At 43.0% G+C, this 27,094-nt stretch overlaps 1 protein-coding gene across 14 annotated transcripts in view; it reads left to right on the forward strand.

Moving 5' to 3' along the window:
* celf4 (CUGBP, Elav-like family member 4) overlaps window positions 1-27,094 on the forward strand; it is a 93,305-nt gene that overhangs the window by 57,251 nt on the left and 8,960 nt on the right. For 2 of the 14 annotated variants that reach the window (XM_084349332.1, XM_084349343.1), the window contains exons 3-11: window positions 11,627-11,675; window positions 18,200-18,328; window positions 19,219-19,298; window positions 19,605-19,769; window positions 20,766-20,904; window positions 22,402-22,554; window positions 22,981-23,091; window positions 24,936-24,998; window positions 25,556-25,636. In XM_084349332.1, the coding sequence (XP_084205458.1) occupies window positions 11,627-11,675; window positions 18,200-18,328; window positions 19,219-19,298; window positions 19,605-19,769; window positions 20,766-20,904; window positions 22,402-22,554; window positions 22,981-23,091; window positions 24,936-24,998; window positions 25,556-25,636 (970 nt within the window). The remainder of the gene's footprint in view (window positions 1-11,626; window positions 11,676-18,199; window positions 18,329-19,218; window positions 19,299-19,604; window positions 19,770-20,765; window positions 20,905-22,401; window positions 22,555-22,980; window positions 23,092-24,935; window positions 24,999-25,555; window positions 25,637-27,094) is intronic. The other 12 variants (XM_084349344.1, XM_084349334.1, XM_084349333.1 and 9 more) reach the window with 9 other exon arrangements.

A 27,094-nucleotide genomic window follows, 5' to 3' on the forward strand; every position in this document is an offset into this window, starting at 1 on the left:
CAGGCAGGGAGTGTGGAATTAGTGATTATTTGATGGAAATATGCAGGCAAGAAAAGGAGTGTGTGTGTGTGTGTGTGTGTGTGTGTGTGTGTGTGTGTGTGTGTGTGTGGAGGAGAGAAGAGCTGATCTCTCATCTATCTGTCTGGATCTTCTCATACCGTCCTGTCATTCCAGGGCAGAGCAGAGTTTTGAGGTTATGCAGGGGTTTAGCTGGACGCTGCAGAAACGCATGACACCTCAGTTCCTGTTTTTGTTCCAGTTTGTACCGCGCTCTTCATGTCCTCTCATCTTTCCCTCTTCACCGCCCAAAAAAATTCAATCAGTCTGTCCAAAGGTAACTCCGTATGCCTTCCAGCACCTATAAAGCTTACTGATCCGAACTTTCTGTGTCATTTGTTTAATCCATGCAAAAATCAAACACTCACGACGTCTCCCTGGTTTAACCCTTTCTCTCGCTGTGATCCTGATTGGCAATTTCTCCCGTTGATCTCCCGTTTTCATCGTGATACAAATCAAATGGGAGTGCTTCAGTTTCTTGTAGACCCCGACCAATTTATCTGTTGAACAGTGTTATCGGCCGATATTGGCCTGTCACAGATGTCTCAGTTCCAGCTTATACGTTGTCAATAACAATGCAATGAAAACACAATGCAGAAAAGGAAGTTTGCTGTGTAAGTGCCCAGGAGAACTGGGTTTATGTCCCATGTGAAGTCAAAAGTCAGTTTGATTTATTAGGCTTAGTTGACTTTATATTTATTAGGGTTTTATTTTCAGTTTTAAGTCGCAGTTAACGTTACTAGCCAATGACGCATGCTGAACTGTTTGTCCGTCAGGAGGAAGGACTTCCTGACGTCTCCGCTCCACGTTTTCTTGGCGACCTCACGATGATGACTTTAAAACCCTGTTCAATCCCCAAGATGTTGCAAAATGTTGAACTATTCTTTTCAAATCTCTGTTCTGCCTCCTCTTGCTCTCAATGACCTCATTTCAACAAAATCACAATTTAATAGTTTTTATTCACATATTTCTCTGTTTCTGTTGTCAGACAAGTAAACGAGCAGAAAACAGGGATTTGAACATAGCTCATAAATTCTACCTTCAAGCCCACTTGCACAGAATCATAGTTTTTTTAACCTTCCCTGCCCACATCAATACGTGAGCCAGCCGTTTTTAGATGTATCGTCTCTGGAGACCGTTTTTTGAACAGCATTGTTTCGGGGTGTAGGGTGGATGGAGGGCCAAAACAGAGAGAAAAAAAGATGATGACTAAGTGTGGACACACTTTCATTTCTTACCTCTGTAGCTTCTCGCTGCCTCTGTTTTTTATCTTTTGTTTCTTTATACATTCTAATTTTTGTTTTTCATAACTGTGTCTCTCGCTGCCTTTTTCAAATACAAGGGCAGGCTATTGTGAGTGACAGCTCATTACAACACCATCTCCTCACCCCCTAACCTCATGAGACAGTAACCAGAGTGTGTCTATGTGTGTGTGTGTGTGTGTGTGTGCGTAAGAAAGCGCACAGGCGTGCGTGTGCCCATTTCTGTGCCTATTCGAACATAAGAGTGGTTGCATTTCCTCGCCGAGTGCATTCATGGCGTGTTTGCCCATGCTTCTATTTGTGTCTATATTTACATTTGCATATGCTGTAAGGTATCTTTCATATGCACAGGCCTTTCAAGTCAGCTCTCACTCTCTTCTTCTCATACCCACACATTCACACACACACACACACAGTCCAGCGATATGCAGCTCATGAATACTCCCAATTATGTGAAAACCCACTCATCGTCTCTGTACCTCGGTGGTGGCTGGAGAAGAGGACAAAAGTTGTGGGGGGATGGAAGTGAAAGCAGTCGGCCCGGTTCAGAATATGACAGCTTTTGAACTTGTTTTTTTTCTTCATATTATTCATTAGATAAGTGAAAAGCAAAAACCCAGTGATGGCACGCCAGTACCAGCCATGATTTATGTTCACCTCTGCAAAGAGAAAAGTAGAATTTATGGCTTTCTCGTCTGGCCTAATCTTCACTATATGCTGCAAAGCCCAGGCAATGCAGTCAGCTTAGAGTGGGAGGGAGAGAGAGGCTGAAAATCGTCCCTTTCTCTAGTTAGCTTTTTTTTTTTTTTCTTTCTCTTCCTCTCACTTACTAACCAACTCTATCACATTTTGTCCTTGTCATTTTTTTTTCTCTCCTCCTGCAAGCTTACATTCGCGGCAGCAGCGCGCGTACATGCTCACACTCGGTGAGGGTTTGAACGCCTCTAATCTCACGCGTGCAGGTGCACTACGCACACAGGCGCACGCTCGCGCATAAACAGGTTGCCGCTCAGCCCCTCAGCGACACCCTCACTCCTCTCGCACCAATTTTCTCACACTTTTTCATTCTCCGTGTCTTCTCCTCTTTCTTTCTCGCGCTGCCTCGCTCCGCACCTCCGCCCTCAGCCGCCTCCACATATAGATCCTTTCTTTTTATAGTCAAAGCTATAGTCCCCATGGCAACATCAGAGTTGTTGATTGCCAAGGTGCTGTACATCTAATTATGTAACTATCGCAAAGGGGTTGTTTGTGTGCGTGCGTGTGTGTGTGCTCTGCAGCCTATTTGTTTCTCACCCCGGCTCTGTCCTCTATTAGCAATGCCTCTTTCTGTGATGGATCAAGCCCTGGTACGATAATCGATCTGTGTTCTGAGTCAGACGTGATGCCTTGTGTCAAAGGAAACAAAAGTAAACATTTTTACACGCTCAATATTTAACATCTCGGATGCGTATGCGAGACAGAGGATGACACGTATGCATCTGTGAGTGTTCGGTGTGTGAGGGTGTAGCATATGCATGTGCATGTCACAGCCAAGTGTGAAGCTATAACAGGTTTTGACAGGGTAAAATCATTTGGGGGTGCAGATGATGTGCTTTTTCTATCCAGTCACGGTGTGACAACAGAATTCTCAGCCGTCGATTCCTATTAAAGTGTTCGCAGGAAGCATAAACCCTGTCTGCTCTCATTCCACATCGATTCTTACCCAGGTGGAGCACTGAGACGATGGAGGGAAACGGGGGATGGAGGGGTGAGGGGGGTGGGGGGAGGGACACTGTTTTATGCATTAACTCACTGTGGAAAAAATAGTTTTCACACTCACACTCATTTACTCCGTTCGACAAGGAATTCTCACAGAAGAAGAGGATGTAGAGGAACGAGGGAAAATAATAAGACGCGGAGCGAGAATAGAAAGGAAAACAGAGAGAGCACTACATTTGCATTTTAACCTCTCATTCAAAACGGCTCCAGAGCCGTCCCACTACTGTGAGCGTTCAGGCTGCATGCCAGTGAGAGAAGGAGAAAAACAGGAGGAGATAAAGAAGAGGTGGGCTGGTGTGAAATGGATCAAACAATGGATGTGAGAAAAAGCATTGCTGTTCTCAACCAACTGCAGGCAAAAGAGAAAAAGGAGTGGAGGAGGAGTGGGGGTGTGCGATAACTTGCAGCTTTTAAAATGTCTGTGTTTTGTAACTCGCTTTTTTTTTTTCTTTTGAGACAGCAGGTCTCCAGAAAGTTGGAGAAAGTGTTTCTCAGAGCTAGTTAGCGCGCAGACGAAATGTAATCAGGACGCAGAGGAGGATAAGTAGAGATTATTTTGTCCCAAGGTCAACAGTGAGTCGTCCTCGCTCTTTGAGGAATCTGATTTGGATACTTGTGTGTGTGTCCTGTGTGTACGCCTGTCAGTCATTCTCTCTTTTCATGCCCCGCGTATGCTTGAGCGGCGTGTAAAAGCCATGTTGATGAAGGAATCAGCGATGATCAGAGGGTCGGACATAGAGGCTTGCCTCCTTTTGTGATCTCTGTGTGTTTCCCTTTCATCTGCCTTTGTGGAGACGTAGTGATCTCGGTAGACACTACTGGGACAGCAGCACCACAGAGCGAGCAGCAGCATATAAAGGCAGGCCGAGGAAGATGGGGACTGCAATTTTCATTCACGCGGTTGCTCTGACAGGGATTTCAGGGTTAGGAGAGGGAAACCGCTTTAGGATTATATTTGTGAGGTAATTTTCATGCAACTTCTGCCATTCAAATAGATCAGTCGCTATTATGAAGTGTCTCTAAACCTCTCCCGTAAAACTCATTTCAGCTGTAAATGAGGGTGTAACAAGTCCTTCCAAACATTTTGAATGCATGTTATTGTTCAGAGCAAGGTTTGCTGCAGTGCTTCATCATCCTGAAACATTTTGAACATAAGGAAATATTGATAAATGAGGGGCGATGTCTCATTCGCCATAATGCACACTGCGGACACGTTGTTGTGCGTGGCACCTCAGTGCTACCGTGTAACAGCCAAATAAAGCACAGTCTGTGCCAATTCATAATTCATCTGGATGCTTTTTTTTTTTTTTTTTTTTTCTTTCCTACTTCGCTCCTGTCCGCTCAGCCTGCCTGCAGAACGCCGCTCAATCCCTGCCCAAAACAACTGGGCCATGCCATCCTGTTGTCAGGAAATACTCTTCTCATCCTTGATCTGACGTGAAACAGATTGCCCATCTCCGTTTGTCTGTAAAGATGAAGGGGGATAAGGAGAAGGCAATGCAACAAAAGGAAAGAGATTGGGATGTTTTGCTTTATAGTCCTCTTTACCCCCACACACAGACATTGATCTCTCGGAGATATGTTTCACTTTAACATCAAAGGAGAGGTTTGGTGTTTGGCCATATGTCAGGATGAAGAACTACAGGGGAAGAAAAGAGGGAAAATACTGGCTGAGATGTGTAGACATTAGTGGAGATTAAACCAGATGGGATTCCAAGTGGGATTTAACCTTTCTTCAACTTTCAAGCCCTTCAAACCCGACACTGCGATAGACTAATCTGAAAGTTCCTGTAAAAAAGGGCTTGGAGCATCACACGGTATTCTGGGGTATTTTAGGGGCAGATGATGTTAAAGGCACACGAGCTGTTTTTTGACAAATGCCCTGAATGCAGTTAATGCCACGGAGAGTTCACTGTTAGTGAGGCAGGAAAAGAGCAGTGAATGACACCAGTTCAAAGACAGATAGGATTAAAGCTTGATGTATTAGTTTAAAGCAACATTATGTAGAAAGTGGCATTTTGTGCAACACCACTACTGTAAATACAAATCCCAGGGGGGGCGGAGTGGCTGAGACACCATTCACTTTGTTACAAGACACTGTACCATCAAAATCATTCTGAAGCTGTTACTTTAAGGTAAAGGTTCAGTAAAAAGTTACATATTAGCCCCTAACTCTCTATTAGCCCCTAAGTTAGGATAAAAAATGAAGAACAGGTTGTGGACAGTGTTCTACCAAGTTTTCCCTTTGTATGCTAAATTAAATTTGCACTTTTTTAAAGGGAGTTTTGTTGCTTGCTTTTTTGTTTAACTCTGGAATCTTTATTCTTGGCCAGTATGATTTGAGCTTGTCTGATGCCAACCTGCAAAAAGCCTAAACTCAAGCTGTTGTTATAAAATTCCCCCATGTTTTTAAAGAAGAATTTGAAAATGTAATGAACTGTTGAGCTTTATAATTCCAGCTGCAATACACTTATAATGGTATAGCCGTCATTGCTGAAAAAACGAAACGAAACGAAAAAGGAATCAAATCGTGACATTAAATTAGGAAGTCAACTGGATTGTAAAGACAATATATACGTCGTTGGCAGCCACCAGAGATTTATTGTATTTATAGCTTAAATGTTTCAGTGTCTTCTTCTATTCTCCATCTCCAAGCCAAAACTACTCCACTAGCTTCATCTGGTAGCAGCTTCACCTGAAGTAATTGCCGCTCCAGGCTTTTGTGACTCCCGATGCCGACAGCATGAGAAAAAATACATTTCAAACCTGATAAAGCCTGCCGCACTAGCTTAATTTAGCCTAGTTGTCGCTGAAATATTCAGCAAGTAAAAAATACTTTTCGTCACGCATACATTAAGAACTGTAGTCACAAAAATATATTTTTAACTGCGCCTCATGTCCTATTCAGCACCACTGAATAGGACATGAGCTAGCATGTCGTTAGCGTTGGGTAAATTTAGTGAATTCACAGCCTTAATATTGTATACAGCAGCGACTGCTCCTCTACCTCTGTCTGCTGAGTGACTGTGTCGGCTAGAGGAAGTGTTTGTTGCCGAGATTAGCCGGCCCACTCGCCGAGAGGATCACTGGGTGCGAGGTGAGGCGATGTTATTTGACTGACTGACCTGAATTCCGCTCCTGATGAACACATCTTGTGCCATGGGAAAAATAACTCTCCTGCTCACACAAGCTTATTCCAGTTCCATTAGTCACATTAGGGCACTTCTCTCTGCAGCGCACTTTGGTAATGGTGGTGGAAGGCTGCCCTTTTGCTACAGATGTTGTAAAATACTTCTGCGGCTCGAGAGGTTGCGAAAGTCAATAAAATGAAGATTTTACATGTACTGCCGAAGCTTTGATGGAAACGCGGGAGGGTATTCCACGGCAGTGTAATGCTGCTGTGAATTAATGCAGAATCAATACCTTTTAAAATAGGTTGTCCTCTTTGTGACCACTGTGAAATCTAGTACAAATCTGCTAAATGTTTCTAGTTTTTCAAATGATCTTGCCACTGAGGTTTGTTTTTTTCCCCCCTGCGTTCCCAAAAGCATCTCAGGCTTATAACCATATTTGTTCAGCTAATGTTTCCACTGGCATGTTTCCATCCCAAGATGAGTGTTGTGCATGCTGAGATACTTTGGAAAGCGGGTCCGGGTCGAGTGCCAGTGGTTCATTTCGCTGTAGCATTTGGTTACACTCAGACCCTGTGCGACGGCTCCTGCAGAGAATCTCAACATCTGGACCTGCTCCCTTTCTCAGGCACTTGATTTCACATGCAGTGCACTCAAGAACCGGCGAATATACGCGTGAGCGGGAAGCGCCAAGACGCCCAAAGACCTAAACATTCAAATGGGACGGAGACAGGAATGAGGAGAAATGGCCTTCAGCTGCAGAATGTAAAATAGAGCAAGTTTTGACAATAGTAGAAGAGGAATATTATGAAGGCAGCCTTCCTTGCTTCCCTGGGAGAGTTTCATGGAGTGCTTTCTCACTGTGATAATGAAATGACCTGGCCTGCACTGCTCCTCTCTCTCTCTCTCCCTCTCTCTCTCCCTCTCTCTCTGTCTCTCTCTCGCAAAAACACATCTGCCAGACGAGGGTGAAAATGAGAAAATCCTACCTCCTCTCCCGAGTTTCGTAAAGCACACTTTCAATATTCTTTTTCACAGACGATGATGGGAGTGTGAGTGACTGCGAGCCGTGTGTGCATGCATTAGTTTGTGTGTGTGTGCGTTTTTTTTTCTCGGATGCCGGCAACTGCAGCGGCTCGAGTGACTTGTAATAAACTGTATTTGAAGCACATTTGACATAACAAGGTACTATACAGAAATTCAGTGGATAGCAATCCCATAGAGTTGTCATCGTAACAGTGTTTTTGTAACTTCGTTGGCGCGGCTCGCACGCGGCAGAAATCAATACAGTAAGCAGCGAAAACTCAGATCAAGGACTTCAATTTTGTCCCATTTCAAGGTAGAATCCAATATAGCAAACTTAAGTCCCACACTGTTTTGAGCTAATCTTGTGGGCCTCGCTAGACATTCAGGCCATACTAGACTGATTCAGAAGAATGACTCACCAGTTTGGTACAGCACAGACTGCATGCAGACCATGTATTCCCTCAGCTTCTAGTTAGCAGGGAATCTATGGCAGCACTGAGGCAGAGCGCTGTCATTGAGTTACATAATCAACAGAGGAGTGTAGCAAGACTGTGTGTGGGTGTGTGGGTGTGCCCGTGCATTTGTGTAGCCGCAGTTTCTTTTTGAGCTGTCGATCATGTGGTACACCAAGGCCACTCTAACACAAGGCTGCTGAGGTGGACTTTCAGCAACAATGGAGCTTAGCCTGCGTGTGCGTGCAAGTGTGTGAGCATGCGCGAGCGTATGTGTGTGTGCGTGTGTGTGCGCGCGCTCGCTCCCTTGTGTTTTTTAAAGGCATAAGCGTGGATAAGTAGGCGGCCGCATTTGCAGTACAAGGCTGAAAATGCACGCTACATGTGTGAGGTATTAGGTGTGCATGCTGAGAGACGAGCCAATTTACAGTACATGTTGACTCACGAGGACGCATTTACATATCTATTGTGTGTGTGTGTGTGTGTGTGTGTGTGTGTGCTTATTTGTATCCTGTCGTATGTTCTCATGCATGCTTGGATGCATATAGGCTTATTTGTGATTTAGCATGTCTGTGTGTGAGCCAGGCTTTGTGTGTAGAAGCATGTCTAGTCATATAAGCCGTGCCTGTGTGTGTGTGTGTGTGTGTGTGTGTGTGTGTGTGTGTGTGTTCGCATGTGTATGTATGCCTGCATCTCTTTTTCTGTAATTGTAGATGGTATTTTCTCCTCATACTGGCATTAGGCTAAAGAGAGCCTGTTGTATTGTCTGTGCACTGTATTGCTTCTGCTGCTCAATGATGCCATCTGGCTTTGGCTAACACCACCGCAGACATCCGAGGGGAGCTATACGCGCTAGTCAGCGTCTGGTTTTAACAACTGTTTTGGGATCGGTTGTACGGTGGGCTGGTGCTAACTCACCCTATTATGAGCAGGATGATAAAGCTGACCTTGAAGCAGTTTATGGGCACGGGATAATGGAAACCACTGATAGAGAGCCCATGAAAGTCCACTCAGCTTTCAGTGACAAAAGAAAATAATGGTTTGACCACTTAACATTATTTTTTGAACTGTATTTAAAAATTTACAAGCGGACACCGTGCGTGCTGCTGCTCAACCAGGGGAGGCACATTAAGAGAGTCGCTGATGAATCTGTGAAGGCAGTTCGGGGAATTGTAGATGTTAAGGATGCATATTAAATAACAATGTGCTTTAAGATTAACCTGATAAGTAAAATACCTGTTACGATTAAGGACGGTTGAAAAAATGTTGAGGGGGAAAGGATCAGAAAGAGGGGAAGGTAGAGTAGATCCATTTCAGCTTATATATCAACAATAGTAACATTGAAAAGATGGATTATAGAGTTGTGTGTTGTCGTACAGAGGACAGAATCAGTGTGACCAGGGCAGGGAGGGTTACTTTGAAAATGTATTCAGATACAGTTACTAATTACCTGTCAGTAACATTATCCAAGTATCACAATATGAAAGTAATGTAAATTGATTACTCTCCATTACTTTTGGATTACCTTAATACCAAACAAATGAAATTGTGATCATGTTACTGAATGTATCTGTAATCTAATTACATCTTGTTTTCTGTAACTTTACCGGAATCCAGTTACCTTTTTTTTGTATCCTAATTACATAATCCTGTTACATGTCTTCCATTACTCCCCAAGCCTGCTTGTAACCAATCAGATATAGTTGTGGGCGGGACCACAGAGGTGACTCCAGAGAGAGAGAGGATGCTGCTTCAGAGCCAAAGTAGCACATTTTTAATTCTTTTTTTTTTTTATCGACAATCTGCCAAAAAAAAAAGATGACACAGATAATCAGAAAATGATGAATATTGGCTCTGATAATCAGCCGGGGCGATAATCCGCCTATCCCTAGTCTGTACCAAACAAACATGGAGAACAATTTATCAAAAAAAAAAGCTTCTGCAATTTGGATATTGCACTCGGCCATATTGGGATTTCGATAATAATTTGATTAATTGAGCGGCCCTAAGAGAAGAGTCCAAAGAAAAAATTAATAACTCAGGGTCTTACTTTTAAAAAAAAAAAGTGAATCAAAAGTGAACCCAATTAATTTTAGGCTCCTTAAATCTCAGTGCAGAGTGAAATTAAGACCGGGAAAATTAAGCGTAACCTCAGAGGGTCAGTGCCATCATATAGCGTGCAGGTTGAGACCGGCGCTTGCATATAAAACCAGCGGAGGTGGAGCACAATTAGGTCAGATTGAGGCCAGACCATTTGTATGGGTCACGGTAAAAGCGCTCATATGTATGCAGGCTTATAGGCCCCTTGGGAGCACTGGGCTGACCTTGTCCCATACTCTGATCTATGTCCTCATCTCCCCCTCTGTCCTCTTTTCCTCATCCCTCCCCCCGTCTCTCCCCTTTCCTCCCACCACTTCCATTTTTTATCACCACATTTCTCCCTTCTCAAACACCCTGCTTTTTTTTTTTTTACTGTTTTCAATTAGTTTCTCCTCTCTCTCACCCTGTTTGGTTAAATCTCCCTCTTTCCCATCCAGCGCTTTCCTTTTTTATTTTACATCCCTCTTTCACTTTTTTTTACTCATTTTTAACTCCCTTTCTTCCGTTCCCCAATTCCTTTATCCCCTCTCGTCCTTTTTCCATATCAACAGCCAGTCTGATAAATAATGCATCACAGCGCATTAAAAACATTAGTAGGGTTCTCTTGGCTGTCAAAGAGAGGGAGGAGACGAGGGAGAGGAAGGAATGGATAACTCCATTTTGAATAAGTGTTATGGAGAATGATGTGATTTAATATTAGCGGCAGAAAAAAGCTGCAGAAGAAGGGTGAAGGTCCGAGCGTTAATTGTGTTTGCGTCGTGACATCGTGTCCTCTTGCTCAGAAGGTTTTGTCTTTGGTGGATCATGCGAGAGCCCCGAGATTCATTAAGATGATGACTGTATCAGCAAACTCAAAAGAAAAAGATTTAATGACATTTAGCAAAACACTGATGCTGCACAGAACCCTGACCTTTCCCTCCTCCCCCTTCATCCTTGCCTTTCTCCTCTCCTCTCCTCTCCTCCCCTCTCCTCCCCTCTCCTCTCTTTCCATTCCTCCTGGCAGCGTGGCGATTGGCATTATTAAAAATTGATTGGCGGCGAGCGTTTAGCAGGGTGGCGAGGCGGAGAGGGAAGGTTTGACAGGCAGGAGTGAAATGAAAGGAGGGCCTCGGCGGACACACTGTGGAAAGGTCTCACTGGGGGACAGACATTGTGTGTGTGTACTTGAATGTACAATGTGTGTGTACTTGAATGTACAAGCTTGCGTGTGAAGCCAAGAGAAGATTGTGCGAGAACGTTCTGAAGCAGGGGCTTAGGAGTTTGAAAAATCGTACACACTGTGTTTATACAGTGTGTACGGGTTGATTTTGCTGCATACATGTGTCTGTGTATGTGCGTGTGTGTGTGTGTGTGTGTGTGTGTGTGTGTATACATCCACCACAACATATCTGAATACGCAGCGTCCACACAGATCACATGATGAGTGCACACGAGCCTCCAGAAGCAGCCACGGAGAGGAGACACAGTCACAGCAGCTCTGCTGACCCAGAGTTACCTCTCCTCCATCCCTCTTTCTATCGCTCCCTTCATCCCTCTGCTTATCCCCCTTTCCAACCCTTCTCTCTCCTTTCATCTCAGATCAAATAATATTTCCAACCCATATTCCCAACCAGCTATTCCCCCAATGGCTATAAGTGCTACAGCTTTGGAGATTTTCAATACACTTTACCCGCAATTTGGCTGAGTGATTCGAAAAAAGTTTTTTTTTTTCAGCAGACTGGGGGGGGGGACATGTGCTATGACATGAGAACATGTGCTCACTGGCTTCTTTGTCTCTTTCTTTTCCTCCTTTTCTTTCTTCTTCCTCTATTATTTGCTTCTCTTCCTCTCTCTGTCACAGATGAACAGACCGATCCAGGTGAAGCCAGCAGACAGTGAGAGTCGAGGAGGTACTGTATGCTCTTCCTCCTTCTTTTCCTCCCCCACCCCCCCTTCCCCTGCTACCTTCCTTCTTTTGTTCCAGCCCTACAAACATGCTGCCTGCACGTATCAGCCTCACCATTATCTGTCCCATTAGACGATGCCCTGTACCTCGACGCGGGCTGACAGCGCGGCCTGGCCAGACCCTCCAGTATTCAGAACACATTATGTAAACAGTGCTCTTCCTGCGCTGGCGCAGCCTCCAGCTCCTTTCTTAGAGTTTCGTCATATGTGCTGATGCACGAACATACAGGCACATGCGCGGGGAAAATGCGTGTCTTGTCATGCTCGAGGGCGAAACAGGTCACTTCTTTTTGTCAAGCACCTTTAATCACGCTGTTTGCTCCGGAGAGAATCAAATTTGACTCACGCCACGAGTTTGTATCAGCCGGACGAGCTGCAGATTCAAACGACAGATCCGCGTGAATGAACGTGGACGTCCAGTGTGGTATTTCGTGCGCGTCCTGCCGTATTGACAGCTAAGACGAGCTTAAAGTGCATTTTCTCCGTCTAGACATGTAGTGACCTGCTGCTGACATCAATCAATGGACTGTACAAGAGAAGATTGATGCAGTTTGACCGTTTTTGGCTGGAGTCTTTCAAACTTTGCAGTTGTTAATATAATTGGCACCAGAGCGATTCTTTAGCCACGCGAAGGAGGGAAAGGGTGAGGGAGAGAAAAAAGAGGAAATAGAGCATGCAAGGAGTTGAAGGTTGATAAGCAGAGAGAGAAGCATACGGACCGAGAGAGAGGTGTTAGCCTGTTAAAAAAAAAAAAAAACCTTTAAGGAAAGGAAGAGAGATTGCGCGACATCCTCTTCTATTTAGTTTGCTGGTGCTCTGAGTATGATTGATGGAGCGGGAGGGAACAGAGACAAGCGCCCAGCGTGAGGAAGCAAAGTGAGGGCAATGCAGGACGTCCATACCTCTGTCAGTTACTCAGGTCTATCTCTCTCTGTATGGATGTCCTCTATTCTCCACACATTTATTTTTAAGATTATTTCTGTGTCTGTTTCTTTTCGCTTTTCCATCCATTGGATGTTTTTTCTCCGGCGTGAATGCAAAGTACATTGTGCTGTCAGGGTGTTACATTTTCAGTGGCTGCGGTGGAGGAAGCACTGAGATTCTTTATTCGGGGAAAAGTAGTATGAAAATATACCATTAAAAACTAAAAGTCCTGCATTTAAGTAGTAGTATTATTGGTAAAATGTATTTGAAGTATCAAAAGTGAAACGTCACGTGACTGATATAATGTATTGACATGTATTACATTAATAGTTAATACTGACGCATCAGTGTAGGTAGCAGTTTTAGCTGTGTAGCTGTACTTTACTTTCCAACCTTGAGATATCAAAAAAGGGAGGATTTTGAAAGCAAAGCAGGGGTCTGGGGTCTCTACCGCAGAAACACTGAGTTCCAGAGACTTTTCAGTTTCCTGCATCCTTGAACTTTTCAAGGGGGCGCTATGTCGTTTTTGAAAAAGAAATACAGCAGCCCAGAAAGGTAATATTTACAGGTCATAATACAAACTCAGATATATTTATTATTTCCATAACTGAATAAATAAGCCTTCTGCAAAAGAAATTAAGTACCCCAGAGCAGTGTTTTTAAAGGCGGCAGGGTCCAGCAAATATAAACAGAGTGAAACAGTGGAACTGTGCTGTCCTTTAAGGTCATGATAATGAAGACAGTTTGATTATTAACCTTGTTTAAGCATGAAAATCAATCAAAGGAGATTTTTGTCCTCTGATTAAAATTTCTTCCCAACGACTTCACAGTGCTTAATACCTTTTATTTTCCTGTTAAATCTCAGGAAAGAAGGCAGAATAATTTGCTTTGCTTCGGCATAAACTAATGCTCTTCAGTTTACATTCATTTTTTGCCCCTGCGAGAGTCTGTGCATGCCCTCTGTTTGACAGCCTCAGGACGGTGATTGACGTCGGTGCAAGCCTTATGATCGACCGAAAAATGCATGCCCCTTTCTATTAAAACTTTATGTATGAAATGGGAATTCTTCTTTCCAAGATGTCTGAAAGTATTTCTTTCTCGCTCACTGATGAGGACAACCTGCAGCAGTACAGTTGACTACACGCTAGCTGCACAGTGCCTGGAACAGGTTGTGATGACTAAACTGGGAGAAAGGGTGTGAAAATGTGTTATAAACTGGGTGAAAAATGGGAGAGTTGTGGCCTTGGGAGGAAACCCGGAGAGGGCAATGAAAAACAGGAGTTCCCAGGGAAAATCAGGAGGGTTGGCAAGTATAGTTGTAGCAGGACTTTAAAAAAGTCATATAAAGTTAGGTAGTTTAGTCCGGAGGTTCCCAAACTAAAGGCCAAGCCCCCTCCGGTGGGTCACAGAATAAATCTGGGTGGTTGTGAGATGATTAATGGGGTAGGAATGAAGCGGAAACAATGTTTGGCTACACAGATTATTTTTATTTGCGATTTTTCTCTAATCTTTTCTGAACTAATGGATAATTTAACCTCTTTGGGCCTCTGTCGGTTATATAAGAAGCCGCAGCCAGACTTTTGTTTTAATAAGGCTCCACGAGCCAAAACAGTTAAAGGGCCATTGGTTGCCTTTGGCAGAGCATTCGAATTTTTAGAAGCTTTACATATGTTTTCAAATATCAAATCTAAAAAAAGTGACTGGTAACTACATCTGCCTAATATATGTGGTAAAAAGCTGCATAAAATGAATTTTATGATCATGTTAGGGAGGGAGCAGGACTACTGATACAAGTGCAGCTGGAAATAAATAATTAAATGACATAATAATACTTTTAATGTTGTCATACCCCTGCCTACCAAATATTACAGTCAAGGTAAATCAGGGAGTCATTGTCATTCGCTGTCCGTGTGTGTGTGTGTGTGTGTGTGTGTGTGTGTGTGTGTGTGTGTGTGTGTGTGTGTGTAAGAAGGAGAGAGAGAGCTTTACATCGTTGTTGACACTCTGGTGTATATTGATTTGCTCTCTAGCTGAATATGAGTGTCTGTGTGCATGTGTGTGTGCATGTGTGTGTGTGTTAACAGTTCTTTCCCGAAGAAAGATGTAATGTTTATTGGTGCCTTCCCTCGGGAACTGTATGCTTTGTCCACCAATGACGTGTGTACCATGAATGTGCAAATGTGTGTGTGTGAAGGTGGGGGGGGGCAAACATTTCAAGATCTGTGTGTGCGTGCGTGTGCATATGTGTGTGTCCTCCACCCGTGATGTGCGCTCCACTCTTGTAAACACCCCACCGCCACCACCCCCTCAGTGCAAGGCCAGAGCGCAGATTAGTCTTGTTGACTCGGCAAGGACACCCTGTCAGGCACAGGCAGCGGGGAACGGACCCTAAGCACGCATGCACGGACACACACGCGCGCGCGCGCACACACACAGAGGCAACCACACCTCCACACACGTTAATTTGCAGAGCGCATTCAGAGGCAATCGCACTGAGGCTCATTAATTTCCCAACATATACATCCATTTCCACGAAGCTCCGATTCCGTGCGACGCAACAAAAAACAGACAGCCTTGCACACCGACACATCTGCTACTGTTGTGCACTAACACACTTTCACCGTCTGCCTCACGATTCCCCTCAAAACACTCATTCAAAGACTCAATCATTCTGTCATGGTGAATAATGAACTGATGCTGGACCTCAGTCTGGCTATATTTTATTAAAACCCATACATGTAGAATTTGGGTCTCATTATAACATCCTGCGGTTCTTTTTCACATCATAAAAGTTTACTTTTAGACAAACTTTACAAAGACTAATTATGTTTTGGTTACGTGTTGCTTGTGGTCCACAGAGACTTTCCACAAAATGTTCAAAAAGGCCAATTTTATCTTCCAGATAGAGAAGGACAGCAGTTACTATGTGCAAAAGACTGGTTGCTTTGCCATGTGTTCATACAGTAAATGAGAAATAAACCGACACGGTTTAAATTGGCGCTGTGTGACTTGATAAGTCACTTTCCTAATTCTTTATTTGACATATTCCAGACTGCAAGAAAGTGGGAATTTTATTTTGAAAGCGCCACGCTGGGAAAACAGTGTAATAACTGCTTTTCCTCCCGTCCAACCCCGCATTCATGCCGTCGTCTGCTGGATTCAACATAACCTGTGACTTATGCAGATAACTTGTTATTTCTGTTGTTGTATTTGTTTTATTTTTATCTAATTTATTGGTTTCACAATTAATTCCTGCTCTCTCATTATTGTGCAACAGGCGCAAGCATCCTGTCTGTTGAATAATAATAACAACCAAATGTGTTGCTACATGTAAACAGACTCGCTGTGGAACTTCACTTAGATTTCATTACATTTAATCATGTCCTGAATGCGGGCAGACACAGTAATGTGACTGTCTTGTGTAATCCCTCTGTTTTTTTTGTTTTTTTCACGTAATGTATTCACAACTATGGAAACAGTAAATGTTGTAGGACGAAAAGGGAAGAATGGAAGTCAATAAGGGATTTATTTATCATACACAATGTCTAAACTTAACCAGAGAGAACATTTCATTTTTCTCTCATGTTCAGATAAATCATAGTATCACTTCACCTCCACTCCAGCATGTTGTGAACTCTAAAATCCAGAAAACTTGAGTTGTGTGTATTGCGCATTGGAGAAAAACCACCAATCATCATGTCCTTGTTGTTGCACTGGCGAGTCCCCCCTAGCTGCTCGGGGGTACCAGCATGGATATAAATAGCATAAACTCCCCTAAGTGTCCACTAATAAGTTTTGTTGCTGATGGGTAAAAAGTGTCTGGCCTTAGCCTTTCCAAGCTAACATTGACAGTGAGAACTGAATCTGTAGGGGGGAAAAGCTAAATATATCATAATGTACACGAAGATTGGTGTACGCTATTATGTTTTGTGGTAAATTACTGGCTTCCATAAATAAATGAGTAGCAACAATAGTCTTTATTTTCTAGCTCGGGACAAAGAAATCTCTGACTTACAACAGTTAATATGAAACAGAAAGAGAATTGCTTCAAAATGCGTTTTTGGCATGACATTATTTCAGGCAAGCAGTTCAGAAGGAATGGAGAAAGATGCTACAGATGGAATAATTTGATAACCACAGCATTCACTCAGTGAAGAATCACATTAGCCTCTTATCTTAAATACTGAGCTTCTCTGCAACCGTAAGACAAACAGGTTTGAAGCTCCGTCTGCCTGTAGGTAAAATATCTATGTCACAAAGCGATGAAGTACATGATAATAAAGACCGTTTTCTGCAGACACGGATCAGTGTACAGCAAGCGAGCGGTACTAAATACGAGCAAGCATTGTGTTGTTAGTATCAGACAAACTTTGAAATGCTGTACCGAGAGCAGCTGCGAACAGAGTTCATGCTGAGGGCAGAGTGCCAACTGTGTTCCCACAGGACCGAGACTGCACAGGAAAAGGTTTTCTTGCCTTGATCATGAGTTCATCTTCCACTATAAATTTGTAATGGAAACACAGGTGTAAAATATTATTAATAAATGGAAAACCAGATGCTCAAAAACAGCTCTGTTACCTATTATAATACAAATATATGGCAGGAAAAACACGCTATACTCTGAAAACTCTGATTCGCAGCAGCTGCATCTATAATAAACATTGTTCCACAGCGAGCACCACTGAACGTGGCATCAGTGAGGACTGCTTAATTAGTGCCTTTCTCTTTCAAGTTAAGTTTTAGATTCTATATGCTTGATTAAATCATCTGCATCTATTACTCTGTGACTTGTCATGTACATTTTTAATTGCTATTGCATTGCCGATGTTCTCCAAACCAGGCTGAGCACCTACATATGATCATGAACCCTTAGTTAAAGGGTAACTCCAATAATTGTACAGGTATTGGGGAGTACTACTGCGTATGTGGCAAAAGTAATATAAAACTTTTTGGGGCAGAGGAGGAAGCTGCATGTAATCTGGTAAATTATCTTGTGATTGTAAGTTGCATTGTGGGTAATCTAGGCACCAGGTTTTGAAAAGGAAGTAAACATTAAATAGGAAATAATGTGTGAAATAGAAAAGGTATCATCTCTTGTTCTGCTGTATCAATTTTTATAAATTGTCTTTAAACAATGAGAGCAATGCTTGACTGCTGGACTGCTTTGAAAATCTGGTGCCTACATTACCCATAATGCAACTTAGCCCCCCATATGACATCACTGAGGGTAATTTATGAGATTACATGCGGCCTTCTCTGCAGCTACAAAATGCTTTACACTACTTGATTTAAATATACAGTAGTGCTCCTCAATACAAATTGGTGGAGTTACCCTTTAATAATACTCAAACATTTGTAGAATAGCTTCAAGTCAATTGCTTCATTCAAACCCAACTGAGATCTAAAGAGTCTAAAATGTCTTAAAACTTTTTCAGCCTGCAGCTAAGGCAGAGAAAAACGCTGCTCTTTCAGTAAACATAGCGCATCTTTATTATCATAAGGCATCTCTGATCGTCTTATCGTGACCTGTTCCTTTTCCTTTTAGAAGACAGAAAGCTCTTTGTCGGCATGCTCAACAAGCAACAGTCAGAAGATGATGTGCGGCGCCTTTTCGAGTCCTTCGGCAGCATTGAAGAATGCACCATCCTCAGAGGTCCCGACGGAAACAGCAAAGGTGAGTTTATAGCCGTTTATGACTTTGAGCCAGCAGACTTTTTCACAGGCTACTGCACAGAAATGATGTGGCCTTTCAAAGTTGGTGACTTTGCAAAGTTTCCCCTTAAACGCTCCATGTTGAGTGCTGTCAAAGCGAGCTGTTTCACAATCATCAGAGGAGCGGTTACGTAAGAATACTGTAGATACGGTAAATTTGGACAGTGAGCGCCCTTTGAAAGTTTTTCCTTGCAGGGATGAGAGATACAAACCAGCAACTCTCTACAGATGAACCCCATTAACCTTATAGCTCCGATAATGAAAAAAACCAAGTCGACCTTCTGATCAACCGGCAGGCTTCATGTCATGCCAGAAAAAAATTGTCCCTCCGAAATGTTGTGAGAGTGCTACACAAGTTCACTGCATGAAGTTCATCAGTGGGCTTAGCAGCCAATCAATGAGGCCCGATGATAACTAAGCCCGATGATTACAGTGGGCTTGATCATTCTGATTCCTCCGTGAAGCTCCATTAACAAGGCCTCATCAGCCAGCTTACTCGGCTAAGTGGGCTTTAGCTCAATAATTACTGGGAACTTGATCATTCAAATTCATCAACGGGGCTTGTCAATAGCAAGCGACACCAGAATGCTGTGGCATTTTAAGCCCCATCAGAGGATCCCGAAGTTGTTAATGGTGTCAGAGTGGCATGTTTAGCCCGCGTATTGAGCGTCGATCAACACTGATGCGAAACCTCCTCAGCAGAGAGGGCTTTGCTGGCTAAATGTTTGTTGCTGTAATGCTGCAGGAAACTTATCCCCCCGTGATAATGTGATGCAGAATGATATACTGCTCTTCAGCAAACTTTTTCTCCTTTTATCTCACTGCTTCCTTTTCTCCTCTCTCTTTCTTTAGGCTGTGCATTTGTAAAATACTCCTCCCATGCTGAAGCTCAGGCAGCCATCAGTGCACTACACGGCAGCCAGACTATGCCTGTGAGTACACCATAACTGTGTGTGAGTTAGCACGTAGATTTATGTGAGCGAGGTGAGTCACATAGCGAGATGAGTCACATAGCACTTAATTACCTTCTTAAAGTTAAGTTATACTTTATTAATCCCAGTATGGAGATTTATCCTTTAAATATGATCCATCATAACTATTTCAGGGCAAATGGGCGCCAGCTTTAGTTCTGAGTCGGTTGTCTTGGCAGGACAGGATGTGTTTAGTGCAGATACAAGCTTATGTCATGCGTCTATCGGTGCACACTAACATGTACTGCCTGGCACGTGTGTGTGTGGGTGGGTGGATGGGTGTGCGCACAGGGTGCCTCATCCAGTCTGGTGGTGAAGTTCGCCGACACGGATAAGGAGCGCACCATCCGCCGCATGCAGCAGATGGCTGGTCAGATGGGCATCTTCAACCCTATGGCCCTGCAGTTTGGAGCCTACGGAGCCTACGCTCAGGCAAGACGCCCCGCAGAACGCTTTTTATTTTTTTACATCCACAGTTATTTATTCAATGAACCACAGAGATTAAATGGAGCGCTCAGGTCCAGCTCACACGAGTCTGAAATAGCTAAAAAGATGAGGTACCTTCAATTAGGAACACTTTAATTCCCATAGACTTGATGTAAAATGTCTATATTTATGTTGGCTTGCAAATAAAAACACAGTCATAAGATTTAATTCAATTGATGAACAATACAATTTTGTTTTTAATGGTTCAGAACCAGGAGAACCAAATCCTATTTGGCAGAGTCAGAGCCATTCCTCCAATTGCACTGCTTGTCCTACATAAACAGTGACAATATTAAAAGTGCTATATCAAAGAATTGGCGAATTCTCAAATGTATCGTTCAGACAAACAAGGGGCAGCATATCATCAGAGCAGCCGCTAACTACTGCTAACTGCAGCTGCTGTTAGCTAGATAGCCTTGCAGCTAGTGGTCTGCACTTGGAGCTTGAAGGGGTATTATGAGAAAGGACGGGCGAAGGCTAGCAGGTTAGCATGCTAACTTCAATAGATTTCTCTGCAACACAATACATAGACGTCTTTTCGTAATTCTGACTAGTAAATTCAGTCTTGCTGTTTCCAGTGCAGATCATTGACATTAGTTCTGGTAAAATAAGTAATTTAGCGCTGCTAAAAATAACCCACACATGCAAAATGAAATGATATTAGTGATCTGATCCAAATCTTACCTAGTGATCCTAGTGATCATTTCAGAGATATATCTCATAACCCCCGCCCCTGTAAGAGGAAAAAAGAAAGATGAGCCACTCTCGAGGACCCGAGCCATAAGATCTGTCTCCCTTCAAAGAGCTGTAATTCCCATCACTATTCAAAACCTGGTTTCCATCCAGTAGTCTCTGCTTTAGGCCTCTACACTGTACCTCATTTCCCTTTATACCCCCATTGTTCTCAACCCTCCTCATAATCGCCTCTCCTCCACTGTGCAGGTGCAGCAGCAGGCGGCGTTGATGGCGTCTGTGGGCCAGGGAGGATACCTCAGTCCAATGGCGGCTTTTGCTGCTGCCCAGATGCAGCACATGGCCACCATCAATGGCCTCCCAGGAGCACCGCTGACCCCCACGTCAGGTAACATTAGTGAAAGACCAGTGGTTTATCTGCCGCGGAAATGTGATCTAATGCGCTGCAGAACATTCATTAGATTGTTGACCACTAACTACCAAAGTAAGGAGCAATTTGTTCAAATCAACCGACCAATGCAGAGTCCTGCCCCCTTAGTTACTGTTGCTAGGTCGGAGAAGCCTAACAATAAGAAACATGGTGACTTCGGTCCTGTCTGTTTAGCCATGTAGTAGACAGTTTCTTGGTCTAGTTTCAGTGGGGGGATATATTCACAATGTTACGTTTTATGAACACAGCAAAACAACACGAATCGAGGCCAAGTCATTCCAGTCTCGACAAATATTGGAGACCCCGTGATCTTTTCTGGCCAACGATAAATCTGTCCTTTTTCCAAATCTTTCTCACGTTACCACAGAAATAAGGAGGAAGCAAACCTGGCGGATGTTGGTGACAAAAATGGATGATTGGGTTAACTTCTCTTGATGTAACGTGAGCTAAGCACCATACGTTAGCGTTAACCTAAGATGTGATTACATACAACGTGATGTTGCGGTGAAGATCGTGGCATCAACTTAATGTCACTCTATATTGTCTTCAGTGACGATGGTGTCTACCACACAGCCTAATTCTTTCCTTACATCAAACACAATTTATCTTCAGGTTTGGGAACAGAATAAATACAATGCCTCCCACACACTCTAGGTTTCGAGTGTCGCTTTTTCAGCAACATCTTTTAACCATCTTCATAACTTTACCCAGGTTCATCCAAGCTTGCTCAACTGTTATTGGTGAGATTTAGGATTGGTCAATTGGTACGCAACCAATATAGCTAATCCTAAACCACATACATAATGTGCGTCCGTGTCCAAATCTGTGAAAAAAAAATGTATTTTTTTTACTTAATTTTAATCACTCAATTAAAATATCCATGGCTTCTAAACTGCAGGCATGAAAATTAGATGGTGAAAATCTGATCTAAAAACTGTATGAGATGCTTTAGAAAGTAGTGGTAGCAGCAGTTTAATATGTAATGAATAAAAAACTCTAAGTTCCTTGATAGACACACCTGCAGTTAAAAATACATTAGTAAGGAACAAAGCACGCTGGATTTAAATACTTTCACACAAAATCTATACTGTACGAACTTCTAGATGCACTGAAGTGGTGAAAATGAACATTATGCATTGTGGCATTACATGCAATCATCTGAGACAAATATATAATTGCTACCCATAATATACCCTCAACACAGTTTTCACTGTTCTTGTACAATATGTCTTCAGATTCAGACCTAATGGCTGTTGTGTCACAGTAAGGGCCACACTGGGACAAGAAATCAGCCCTGACATTTAGTGTCTTCACTGGCCCACTGGACCGGCCCCTCTGACATTTCCAAGAGATCCTAGGTGGCCAGTCAAAGCAAAACTTCTCCATAATGTCTTGGGAAAAAAAACACAGCTGACTGTTTCTCTCTGTCTTTGCCTGTCTGCCCTGTGGCCGCAGGTGGCAGTACTCCTCCAGGCATCAGCGCCCCCACGGTGACCAGCATCCCCTCCCCCATTAGTGTAAATGGTTTTACTGGCATGCCGCCCCCGCAGGCAAATGGGCAGCCTCCTGCAGAGGCTGTCTTCACCAACGGGATACACCATTACCCCGGTAAGTCTGATGGGTTCTGGGGCACGTATGCAAAACCCACGAGAAATAACTTGCAGAGATACAGAAAAATATAATGCAGTATACATAATGAAGACACTGTTTGTTATGTAAAACCACGACTTAGCTTAAATCCTTATAGACACACAAGCAATGGGAAAGTGTGCATGCTGCTGGCTTACAGGCGTGAATAGCCTTGACGCATGTTCAGGAGGCCGAGGCCAGACGAACGTAGCCCACAGACAGTCAGCATGTCGGGGAGATGAGTGTGTGGCAAAGGTGCTTATGGGCTGCTGGAGCCGAAGTATGCGCTTGTGTCATGAGCCGTGGCTAGTACCTCATTGGTTTTTGCCTGTGAAGAGGTGGAGGAAAAAATCTGTCTTCCTTTTTTTTTGTTTTGTTTTTTTTTACACACTTTTGTCTCTCCAGTGTTGCAGGAGGTGGTTTTTAGGGAGGACTCGGAGAAAAACGGCTTGGGCGTGGCTCCGCGGAGTTGTTTTGGGGTTCAGGGTGGCTGCTTCCTCTCTTCTCTCTCTGAAGGTAGCGCTCCCCATCCTCTTCCTCCCCCGTCCTTTTACCCCCTTTATCCCATCCTTATAGGCTCAAATAAGGGTCAGTAAGATTTTTTCGAGCTTGTGAAAATAATGTTCAGAAATCATTTCAAAGCCTGTGGTTTTATATTAACCTTTGTAAACTTGTGAAAAACTGCATGAGGATCTCAAGGTTTTTCATGTAAAAGAATTGTAGATGCAGAAAAAAATATGTCTAGAATAAAAGCAGAAAACTGTTCAGTGTCCCACTGTGTGGCGCTGAAGTTACATGAGCACACACACATTTAAGTTAAAAGTTAGCTTGTCATTTAAAGGGGCACTATGTAGTTTCAGAGAAGAAATTCAAACTGAGAATTTTAATAGTTACAATAACAATGAGGTAATAATACAAACTCAGACATATTTATTTTTTCTATAACTGAATGAACAAGCTGTTTTCAGAGGAAAATAAGGTCCCCACAACACTGTTTGGAAGCTAGAAAGGTGGCAGGGTCCGCCACATATATACAAAGTAAAACAGGATGAAATTGTGTTGTCCTTGAAGGTCAGAAGAGAGTTTGTTTATTCAGTTTGATAAGGCATAAAAAATTAAGATCTTTCTCTTCTGATTAAAATTTCCTCACCAAAAACCACATAGTGCACCTTTAAATGTGTGTCCATGTGTAGTTCAAGTGTCACACATGTGTGGGAACTTTGAGCATTCATTTTCAGTTTTCTTATTTGAATCTGTACTCGCTCCTTTTGTCTTCAGATGTTTTTGTTAATGTAATCTGACCCCAACAAACCTTTTTAGACATTCACATGTTTTTTTCTACAACTGCAGATCCTTTCCATACATTCACAAACTCAGTTTTCCAAAGGATGATCCACAACCACAGGCTTTGGAGTAACTTGCTAACTCAAAATGTACTGACTTGTATTTGAGCCCATACTTCTCTCCTCCTTTCTCCTGGCTATTTGAACCGTTTTTCAGTGTTGCTGTTAGTCCCCGGTGTGTTCAGTATTTTTTATGGTTTTTCGTGATAGTGGGGTTATCGGTGTGTGTGCGTGTGTGCGTGTAAGTGTGTGTGTTTTCTCAGTGGTGTATTTAATGTGCATGTACAATCTATACAGATGGGTAGTTATCCAGTGTGGCATCTGTGGTAGTTAAAGTGTGTGTAGAATGAGGGAATCACAATAATTAACTGTATCTCCTACATGTGAAGTGATAGCAACAGGTGCATCCAGTGTTGTGTTGTAATTGTCTCGTACTACATGTGTAACCACAGGAGTTTGACAGGAAACAAAATATATTTCTTCTTCACAAGTTTATGACACTTTTTTTTCCATTCCTGTGGTGACAGTGGAGCGATGTGTTGTTATTTTCTGTTTGTTTCTTTGTTTGCTTTAACTGTGGTCCCTCAAAGTTTTACTTTTCTGCTTCTCCGGGAGGTAAAAAAAGAGCTACTTTTGAAATGCTTTAGGAGTAACATAAAGTCCAGCAAAAGAGAGAAGGATTCAGAATTCAGTTCCTCACACGCTGAAAGCGAAGCGAGTTGACACCTCACTGTTCGCCTCTCTAACCTTTCTGCTTTTCTTCTCCTGTCTGTTCTTCTCTCCATCGCCTCTCCCTCCATCCCTCCTCCCTCTCACCCTTGTTATATATTACTCTCGCCTTCCTCCGTGCCCTCTCCTCCATCTACATTCCCCCTCCGTCTCTCTCACTCTGCCTCATCTCTCTGCCCCTACACACACATACACCTCCATCCATCCATGCTCCCCTCCACCACCACCACCACCTCCTCCTCCTCCTCCCTCTTCTTCTTCTTCTCCTCTGTGTCTCTGGTGGAGCAGCTCAAAGTCCCACTGCAGCTGATCCTCTCCAACAGGCTTACACAGGAGTCCAGCAGTATGCAGGTCTGTCTGTCACTCTCACAGCAGCACTGATCTGTGCGAGTGTGTTTGTGTGTGTGTGTGTGTGTGTGTGTGTGTGTGTGTGTGTGTGTGTGTGTGTGTGTGAGAGAGAGAGAGAGAGAGAGAGAGAGAGAGAGAGAGAGAGAAAGGGGGATTACGGAAGGAAAAGATTCCTTTGTTTGAATTTGAATTTTGATCATATAACATCAAGTGTTTCAGTCTCACTACATCAATTTATTCTCTCTGTTGTGTTCAGTGCACATGCGTGTGTGTGCGCTATGTGTGTGTGTGTGTGTATGTGTGTATGTGTGTATGTGTGCGTAACACATAGACTCTATTGTCTGTTATCTGATCGATTGCCTGCTGTGTCCCTGCATATATCACATTGTTTGCATGTATCCGAGCGTGTGCACACGTGTGTGTGTGTGTGTGTGTGTGTGTGTGTGTGTGTGTGTGTGTGTGTGTGTGTGTGTGTGTGTGTGTGTGTGTGTGTGTGTGCGTGTGTGTTGTCTGGTCATGTTATCTGATCCGCGCCGTGTGTGCGTGTGTCTGTGTCTCAGCAGCCTACCCCGCTGCATACGGCCAGATCAGCCAAGCCTTCCCCCACCCTCCACCCATCATTCCACAGCAGCAACGAGAAGGTAACACACACACACACACACACAGCACACCATTCACTCAATATTCATGCAGGCTGCAAACGTTTATTCATATTTATTTCTCTGTTCGTCTTTAATCCGCCTGCCAATATGGTCCCAGAAAAAACACCCACGTTTAAAAAATATCCAGCCATTCACAGTCCTCACTTTGTTTTCAGGCATGATTTCACCTTTTTGCCAGTCTGTCAAAAAGCAAAATATTCAGAGTAAAGTACACAATCTGAATTGACAGGAGAAAACTGACCAGCCTAAACTGTAATTCTTCATCCTTTCAAAACAGTCTGAGGAGGAAAGTTTTCAAATTGAATAATAATAATAAAGAATGAAAAAGTATAGTCAGGTTATGATTTTCTGATGGCTGCAGGGCAACTTCCTTAACTACCATTACTGAGTGTTTCAAACTGAGCTGTAAACCTGCCCATGAACTCAATGATCTCCAGACTGGGGACGCATGCTTAGGACCTTACTGCCCTCTTGTGGAAAATAAACCAAACAATGCAAATCACTTAACAGCTGTGGCATCCCAGAGGTTGCCGTTTAAGCATTTAGTAGTCGTTTCATTGGGGGTGGCTGAGAGCTGTGAGTGCTGAACCTGTGAGTTTTCCATTACGGCTGAAACTGTAAAACAGCACCTGAGCCCCCAAAAATCCCTGTCAGCTAACAACTGCATGCTGAGACAAACTGCTCTGCACTGATCTGTTTTACCAAACATGATTTCACTTGGAGTTTTAAGGTACGATTATAGTCTGGGAGAAAATCCCGGTTTTAGTGTTCGCACGATTATAATGCATTCATTTGTTTCAAACCATTATGGAGGTATGAGCTCGCATGAGCATTGTTAGTTTAAGGTTTTATTGTATTCTGCCTTCACAACATTTCTTTGATGTTTTTTTAACACTGGCGCTGGCTGAAACAGAAATAATACAATACAAAATGATAGAATAAATACAAATAAACAAAAGTTAGTTAAAGGTGCTGTTTTAGTTATAAATAAAATAAATAAATAAATAGAGAACACCTCTGTGATTACATGTCATTTAGTGAGAATTAATTTATGCGCAGTGCGAAGCTCCTTTTCCTGCTTTGTTGCGGTTGCAGTGAAAGTCCAACTCTTAACTCATAAGTACCATAATGTCCTTTTTTTAAGAGTGAGAACAGAAACACTTGCTGTAGCTGAGCCTTTACAGCTACAGACCTGTGACATTTTAATAGGGAAATTGCCAAACTATCCATCACATTCTTTTGACAACCTTAAAATGTCTTGTTTTTTCCAACCAACAATCCAAAACCAGATAACAGTTAATTTACTATCGCAGAAGACAAAGAAAAGAAGAAAATCTAAGGATTAAGAAGCTGTAGCCAGTACATTATTTAGGCATTTTTGTTTAAAAAATGTCTTTGAATCAATTATCAAATAGTAGCAAATTAATTTCAACAACT

This window comes from Pagrus pagrus (assembly GCF_965226575.1).
Source record: "Pagrus pagrus genome assembly, chromosome: 3".
Classification (NCBI taxonomy): domain Eukaryota; kingdom Metazoa; phylum Chordata; class Actinopteri; order Spariformes; family Sparidae; genus Pagrus; species Pagrus pagrus.